General features: G+C 37.7%; 1 protein-coding gene across 1 annotated transcript; it reads left to right on the top strand.

The window, feature by feature from the left end:
• The first annotated feature begins 2,197 nt into the window (after positions 1 to 2,197).
• Positions 2,198 to 4,845, top strand: LOC108772080 (broad-complex core protein isoforms 1/2/3/4/5). Its single transcript, XM_018537535.1, has 2 exons — positions 2,198 to 3,143; positions 4,082 to 4,845. The coding sequence occupies exons 1-2, from the start codon at positions 2,198 to 2,200 to the stop codon at positions 4,720 to 4,722; spliced, it is 1,587 nt and encodes a 528-aa protein (XP_018393037.1). The 3' UTR covers positions 4,723 to 4,845.
• The last annotated feature ends 4,549 nt before the right edge of the window (positions 4,846 to 9,394 follow it).

Raw genomic sequence — 9,394 nt, 5'->3', positions numbered from 1 at the left:
GATCGGTCGAGGATAATTTGCGGGTCGACCAGATTAAAACGTCAAGATGATTCGTTGGCATCATTACACGTAGTCGTATGCTTCCACGTATGCATTTCCCCAGTTTACGAGATCTCCTTATCTCATTCTTATCTCATTGCTTGTTCCTAATTCCTACTGGGTCGACTAATAAGTCGGTGAGAACGCGTGACTCACCCTCTACGCGAGGAATGCAAATATCGACTAACTTATCCCCTCGCGAAGCGATCTCGCTCCAATCACGGGGGATATCGATCGTGTTTCATTCACACTTTTATTATTTCAATTATATATATATGTATTTGGGAAGGGAAAAATAGAGAAGCGGAAAAATGACAGATCTGATAAATTTAAAATGTCGAAGCCATAGGATGACAATAAAATAAATGAATAAGTATTTTTTAATATAACATATTGTATGATATAAAATATGTATAGTATAAAGATGTAGAAATTGTGTGTTAGTTTTATTACATTCGATATCAAAATATAAAAAGAAGAAATAAATTGTGCAGAAATAATTAGAGATGAATAGTAAAAGTATGAATTGCAAAATTACAGCCAATAAAAAAAAAGAAGAAAAAAAACTCGTGTAGATCTTTGCAAGTCGTGAATTATAAAAAAAAAACGTAATTTTTTCGTTATTTATGTCAAATCTGCCATTATTGATGGAAATAAAAAAAAATTTTATGTTTGAGACGAGAATGCTGCATTTATCGCTTCGAAGTTTTACATATAAAGATACGAAAATCTTTGGCAATAAGATCGATGCGAAATATGAAACGGTAAAAGTTACTACATGGTTTGTAATCTGTAGTAGCTCGGTGTTTTTTTTTCGTGACATTTGAAAGAAAGGGTTAAGAGAAAGTAACGGTCAGGTAGGTTTGCTGGGTGTTTTTTTTTTCACGCTCGTTTCACCTTGAGAATCTTATGATAAAGAATTTTTTGCTGCTGAATGCCGTCGACGGAAAGGGTTAAAGAAATCTTCTCGAACATTTGTAGACAATGGCTCACCCAAATGTTACCATTATGGAAAATTTCTGTATGTGGAATTTGTTGAAATTTCAATGCAACCTTTGAATAAGATAGAACGCTTTTTCGATATTTAATGTAAATATTTTGCGACGCGTCTCCCGACATTGTCTTATCATATTCTTATCATTGTGATCATTTTCTAGTTTATGTAGTGTTGCTGTATTTGTATTGCTTGGATAGTTCTTTTTCTAATCACATTCGGACCTTAAGATACGTAATCTTCGCTAGCTTCAAAAATAGTCTCGGATGTGACAATGAGCTTTTGGGTTCTTGACTAAAGATTAACAAGGAATGGCATAAAAGACAAAAAAATAAGAGTACTTTATCGCTTTATCACAAACATTTAACAATCAACTATTTATATGTCGTAAGTCATAATAATTCAGATCGTGATTGTCTTGAAATGTATAGAAATCTGTCTGATGAAATCATCTACTATATAAATATTATGAATTTTTGCAATACAATACAAACTATTTTATAAATTCTTTCGGGTATTATATTAAAGACAAAAGGAAGATTCGTAAATTCTTTAACAGTCAGAGTAACGAAGTTATGAGCTACAGAAATTTTATAATGTATAATCTTTCGGTAAACGTAAGCTTGATTTTTCCTTCTTGTAATATAAGAATAGCAAATTTTATACAATCTCTTCCTATACACTTTCTATTTGCATAAGATCGAAACCGAAATTGTTTCAGATTCAATCTTATTTGAAATATTATTAATAATTCCTATTGGCGCGTATCGATACGAATGAAACTTCTGTCGATTCAATTTCTAATAGCGAAAAGGAGGAACGTACGTCGCGTACAAATAATAAACTATATAATAATGCATGCATTAAAATGCAATTATGACCTTTGATCCCTCGCACTGGCCCTTATCGCTAGATAAATACAATAGTCTCGACAGGGTACTTTTTAAAATGAATCATGCGTCACACGCACACACCAGCAGGGAACTCCAGCTGGGGGGAAACTTAGGACGGGAGGGGGGAGGGGGGTAATTTGCGTGGCGAACAACATTTCGATTTCGTCGCTCGACCTGGTCAGTCGAGCCACAGTCGAGCATCTATTTGACTAGGAGTGGTGTGTTTGCCAGCAGATTACAAGCGGACAGCCACAATCATCCTTCGGACATCATGTCTGCCTCGCAACAGTACTGCCTTCGATGGAACAATCATCGCTCGAATTTGCTGAACGTCTTCGAGGAGTTGCTGCACAACGCGGCGTTCACCGACGTCACCCTCGCCGTGGACGACGGCAGGACGGTCAAGTGTCATAAGATCGTGCTGGCCGCGTGCTCGACCTACTTCCAGACCCTGTTCCATCAATTACCGGGCTACAATCACCATCCGATAATCGTCCTCAAAGACGTCGGGTTTCCGGAGATAAAGGCGATCCTGGAGTACATGTATCGCGGCGAAGTGAACGTGGCGCACGAACAGTTGTCCGATCTGCTGAAGATCGCGCAGGTGCTGAAGGTGAAGGGCCTGGTTGAGGAACGCGGTAGCAACACGCCGCACGATCTTCGCCCTGAGGAAACGTCGGTATCGCCGCCACTCAGCCACTCGTCACCGCCGTCTTACTACTCCCTTTACGGGAACTCGGCGGCCTCGCACGATCGCGGTTCAAGTCACCTGGCGAGCTCGTTATCCAGCACGTGGCCGTTGCCGTTGCATTCCACGGGCCATCAGCTACCGACGTCGCTTTCCTCCGTTCTCGGCGGCGGCAGCGGCAGCGGGTCTTACGACAACGGTATCGAAACCTCGCCGTTCAAACGCCGGAAGCTGCTGCAGCCGCCGTCGGGCCTGCTGATAAATAACGACACGCCGATATTGCGCACGGTGCTTGGCCAGGCCCACGTTGATAGTTCGCAGGCTATGCCGCTGCTGCAGCCGGATAGCCACGAGCCGGTCAACTACCGCAACGCGAACAGCAACGGATCCACGAACGACAGCGATAACCGTCGTAATAACGAGTTGGCTCACGGTGAAACGACGACGGTCCACGCCGACGTCTCCTACGCGGACGAAGACGAGAGACAGCCATCCCCGCAGTCTTACGGAGACACTGCTAGAAATTCAGGTAGCAATAGCACGTCAGATATCGCGGGAGTTCCGCATTATGCATACACCGATTATTTAAAGTTGTATGCTTTGTATTACCTACAATACATAAACGAATCGACAAATTTATCCTCTGCATCGTGCGAACAAAACTCACATGGGAATGATAGAGTTAGTGGAGCTGTCGTAAATGCACCAGGTAAAAAAGAACACACACACACACACACACACAGTTTAATAGTCACACGTATAAATGAAAAACTAGTTACTTAAAATAATAGTATCTATTGCAATACGGAGAGAAGGAGATTTCTTAAAATTTGCCCTGAAAATATAGTAATTATATATGGTACAATACAATAAATTTAAAGATTTTTACCATGCACTTCAGTAAAATTAATCATACTTATTTGATATTTTATTGTAGTTTTATTAATAGATGTGAGAGATTTACATAAAAATTCCTCGAAATATATAATGTTGTCCCGCGATTACCATATTTTCAGGGTTAATTTTAGGATATAATTCTTTCCGTGAATATAGATTCTATTGTTACAATATGTGTATATTTTTATTACAAAACTGGTTGACAGAGGATATCGTGACTTCAGGCAAGAGAACGAGCTTGTGTTCTCTGTTATAAAAGTTCGATCTATATTTATATTCGATTAAATTTATACGTATGTATATATATATCACCTAGAGAAAAGTTTCTTCGAATTGAAATCGAATAAATTTTTTATTCGCTTTTAAAAAATAATGTTCGAAAATGAAAGAAATCTTTTTTTTAACCGCATAGCGAAGGAACGTTTTTTTGAATCGAAGAAACCTTTCTTCTGGGTGCTTTTAGTCTTTTTCCAATATTTCAATATTATTTCGTTTCGCGAACATTTTTTTTTTTTTTTTAAATAAATAGACATTGTAACGAGAAATATTAATTTTATTAATTCATCGCAGCTGCCGCGGACTGCGTTCAGCCGAAACCCGAGTGGAAACGCTACAAGCAATACACTCGAGACGACATCAGCGCGGCGATCGAGGCAGTGAGGAAAGGTATGAGCGCCGTTCAAGCAGCGCGAAAATACGGCGTGCCGTCGCGCACGCTTTACGACAAAGTGAAAAAGCTGGGCATCCCCACGTCGCGGCCGTTCAAGCGTTCAGCGAGCAACGGAGGAAGCGGGGCTTGTTTCCCGTACGGTATCGGCGCTAACGTGAACGGCGCTCTTTACGACAACAGCGCGAGCAGTGCCAATGCCCTTTCCGAGAACGAGACCGAGAGTAGCAGCAACGCGAACGTCACCGAGGGCTTGGCCGGCACGAGTGCCGCGGTATTCGAGGCTACGTATTCGAAAACGAAGGATTCGTCGCGGGACTCGATGTCGGACTCGATGGCCCGTTGCAGCTCGAGCCCGGTGATACGTTGCGCCAAGCAGAGACAGCAGCCGCAGCAGGACCTGGACGATCAGGTAGAGGACCTGTCGGTGAGTCGCAAATCCGACGTTCCAGTGATAGTGCCGCCGTCCACTACATCGGTCGCGATTAAAGACGAGACGCAGGAAGCGGGACTGGACGGTAACGACTGTTGCGATTACAGCTAACTTCTACAGCACATTGATGGAAGTAATGAGATACGAATAGTTCAATTTGCAGCGAGGCCGAAATTCAATTTGTTTTGCTTTAGATATTCTGTCTTTTGTCTTTTGCAATCTTTTTTTTTTTTTCCCCCCCATACATATTAAACTCCGTAAACGTTACAATTGCACGACGAGAAAGTCCGTTGATTAGGCATCTCAAAATAGCCGTTTCTGCATTGTTTTCGTAAATTTTCCAATTTCTCGAACGAATTACAATAAATTTATCTTGACATCGAACTTCTTATTACTACTCGGGTTTCTTTACCGAGTATGTATTTTCATCCCGGATAGTCGAAAATAGATATTTGCGGAGGTATCCATATCACAGATTCGATCGAGTAGGATCGTAGTAAAACAAATGCAGAATATGAATGTGACGACAGATTGACCGCGGAAACCGAGCAATATCTTCCATTCTGTAATCATATAAACGAATATATATTCTATTTTTATGAATTTAACGAGATGACAAATTCTGCTCGATTTCTACTGGCAATCAAATCATGTCGGCAAGCAAAACATGAAATTAACGCGTACATAATTGACATTAATTTGCTGCAATATTCTTCTCTAATTTACCGGGACGTTTTATACGCGTATATCTATTAATTCTTTGAATATACATTTTGATACGGTTAGAGACGAATGCAAATGTATTTATTCCTGTTTGAACTTATACGAAAGTAAGATTTAAATAATCATAACGAGAGAGGGTGATTGTATCTTAAAAAAAATTAAATTACTAAAGTAACGATAAAGCTGTTAATTATTGCAAATTTATTGATTCGTTGTTCGTGATTCGCGATTTTCGTGCATAGTTTAGAGAGCTAGCCTAAGGTATATTCACCTAAAATACTTAAAAATTTAACGCGAATTACGGTTTGAGAAAACAATGAATTGCACAAAAGAACGTGTCGCCAGCTCTAATGATCGTTTTTAACGCAAACAATAACAACGATAAAAGAAGAACGCGTGTAATGAGATATACAATTTTTTTTAAAATACTGACACAAATATTTCAAAACTTTACTCGAAAATATTTCCAAGATTAGATAAGACAAACATTTGTAATGATACTGTACCGCGCAATATTGGACCATTTTTTTTTTTGTCTCGCGACATATTCATTTGTGCGGATACTTGTCTACCGTAATAGCATTAAAGCTTTAGCAAATTGACGGCGAAATAATACAAGATTCATAAATGGAATCTCGAGTGACGCATAAAGTGTTCTTTTTTCCTTCCCCTCCTTATATATATATTCTGTTAACGTGAATGAAATAAAAATGTGATGGGAGATATTCTATATATACATAATAATGTGCCAGTAGTAGATGCAAGAAATTTTAATATTTTCCGGATGTTGTGTTACTCGCATAATGTGCTGACTTATCATTTCACTATGAACTTTGTATTATTTTGTATTGTTTATTTAATAAATATCGCTGTTAATTTGTTAAGATTGTAAGTAGGTACTTTGTCGTTGTATTTGATCGTTACTGACCACAGCTCCGGGATACGATTGCAATATTGCTCAAACATATCGACAGTGACGATAATAACGAAATACCTCATGTAAACTACGTGTTCATTAACGTAAGACTGATAAAGCACAGACTTGAAAATATAACACCGGTTGAAATACTCAAACCTAATCGAGGCAAAGTATCGAGGAAGTTTCAATTTGCAATTCGAAGACACAAGTTTTTCTGTATTATATCTGCAATAACGGACAATATTGAAGAATGCAAAAATTGATTTTTACTTTTGAGTGATGTTTATAAGACACGAAATATAAATTATTAATTTGCTATTGTTTAGCATTCTGCATACATAATATCATAATAATATAACATGTATATCTATTTTTAAAACACGCTAACTTTGTATTAGCTTTGGCATTTTTTAATTTCGTTATATTTATTTTTATCTCGAGACATATATGTACATATATAATTCTGCGATAAAATACTAATTGGATTTCACTCTGTTTTAAATATTATTTTTATAGAAAAATATTAACAAAAATGTATAACAAGCGACATGTAATTAATATCAAGTTAAATTCTTTCAAAGATAATATATTTCCATACAGACGAGTGGGTTGGGGAAAAGTACATACATACGTAAAAGGACTCACCATTTGTTGCGAAATTTTTGTCGCAATTATATCATTCGATAGAACAAGGCTTTAAGAATTTGCTTTTTTTCAATTGCAGGATGATAATGTTTATCGCAATCACTTTTAACGAAGATATTGTAAAATAAAGGTCCTATTCCTCAACCCGACATATTTATAGAATAGAAGATGGATAAATGAATTATATTCAATTGTAAAAACGCATTGTAGAATATAAGTTGCATTCAAATGTGGTAAATGCGCATAAAGAATAGATCAGGAGAGTCAGATGTACGCTTGATAATTCTTTGTCGATACTTTGTCTTTCCAAACGCAGACCAAAGCTACTTCGAGCATTTCTACCTCAATATATACATATAAGTCATTCCATATTTACCGCAATAAAATTTTTATAGACAAGATATTTACAGAATGTATGTGAAATAATGCAAGATAATGCCAGTACCTGTCCGCCATGTGATCAAACGCATCTGTTAGAAAATAAATCCAAACAATATGCAAAGATCTCTGAAGTTAAATTGCCGCGCCGTTAATGTATTACGTAAGGCAAAACCTGAAGCCCTACTATATAAATGTTTTATTTAAGAGTGCGTATATTACTTTATTTTAGTCATTGTTATCTCGATACGCATTATTATTATTATTATTATTATTTTTTTTTATACCAATTACAGAGTGCACTGTAAGTACAATAGTACAACTATAGCAAGTAAGATATGTTATTGTTAGGCTTTAATAAATTTTACTTCAATCGAGAATATATACCGTGCACTAATTATAAATATTCGTCGAGCGTTGTAAGAAGCAAGATATCCTACTTTGACGATTTCACGTAAAATCGTTCGACTGCAAGCCTCTCTCTTTCTCCTTTTATCCTGATGAGATTCGTCTTTCGATTCGTATTTAACACGCGCGTGTTTGTACGTTATATCTCTCCTTTCCGAAGTATCGGTTTGCAAATCAAACTGGGATAGCTTGTTATAGGTAGACGAAGAAGACGTATAGAGTAACTAATTAAGAAAATATACACGTATCCGTTCGTATGTACGGATACGGGTACGTTGTTTTAAAAAAGCCGATTGCTTTATTAGAAGTATATCGTGCGGCGTTGATGCGAGAGAGCACGTTTTTATATAATCGATATATGTATTTTAATATCCACGTGTGTGTGTGTCTGCAGAGCGCATTTCGAAGCACCAAAAGACATGGCGAGTGCGTCTTTTAAATACGAATACATATACAGCGTGAGGTCGCTTCCTCAGTACGTGCCTTCATTCGTTGACTAATCTTTACGGTGTGAGCGCGATGCGTTAACTATATATTAATGTTGATTTTATATCGTTTATTATCAGCCATCATCATGTTGCGTGGAAACAGAGCCTATTATTATAGTACGTGAAACTCCCCATTATCTCACTCGTGACGTTTCGATCCTTGATAATTCTTGTTCGTTTATCCGTATACAATTTGTAAATAGTCAGAAGCGGACAACGACACTTTTAACAATTAGCGGCGTAAGACTGATTGCAAGACTGATTTTTTTTACTACGTTGACTTACACGCATGACACGCACAATGCGCGCCCACGTATATAGGTATATAAACGCGCGTAAATAAACAAATACACATATATATATATATCTAAAAGTGTACAAGTAAATATATTATAGATTTATTTGTGCATATATTATAATATATATATACATATATATATTATACAAAAAAATGACAGCGAAATATAAATATGATATATATTATATATTTACACACTTGCTCTCACGGAATATATGTTATCAATAATTGTGCAAGTTTGTTACGAAATAAACCATATAATCTTATACACCGTTGTTGCTTATTAATCAATCCCGTTAATTAAGTTTACCTTGATTAGAGGGTACACATACGCGTGCGGTATGTCGAGTTCATCCCCCCCCCCCCCCCCGCAATTCCGATCGTTTTGTGCCAAGCGCAGCGTGCACGTTCTTGCGTGCACCCGCCCACGTGTAAGGTATACGTGTGCGCGAGCAATGGCGGATTAAGGCTTTCGAAGCGCCCTATAGTCACGGCGTAATGCGATAATTCTTCTACAGGGTGTCGCACGAAACTTCCTTCGGACATCCATCCTACAGTCGACGATGGAGAGAGCGGAACCAAAGGAATTTTGCTGGTTCGAAAATGATCACTGCCTGTGACACATCACTCCTTCTCGGGGTTGAGTAGTTACTAGGAAAAAAAGTTAAAAGGTTAACTTAGTTAATTTTAAGCAGGGAATGGAAGTAACTCGTCACTTGTAACGAAGTTACAGTTACAAGTTACTTTTTTGGTAACTTTACTGGTAACTGCGTTACTTTCTTTTTTTGGTAACTGTAACGGTAACGAGTTACATTTTTTGGGTAACGGTAACGAAATTTACAGTTACTTTTGTCGTTACTTTGCACACGATTGAACACGGTTCGATTGGATACATGCTATTTACAGCGCTTATCAATAAGACTT

This window comes from Cyphomyrmex costatus, unplaced genomic scaffold (assembly GCF_001594065.2).
Source record: "Cyphomyrmex costatus isolate MS0001 unplaced genomic scaffold, Ccosl1.0 scaffold176, whole genome shotgun sequence".
Taxonomy (NCBI): domain Eukaryota; kingdom Metazoa; phylum Arthropoda; class Insecta; order Hymenoptera; family Formicidae; genus Cyphomyrmex; species Cyphomyrmex costatus.
The sequence above is the reverse complement of the archived record's forward strand: the minus strand, read 5'-3'. Positions and strand labels throughout refer to the sequence as shown.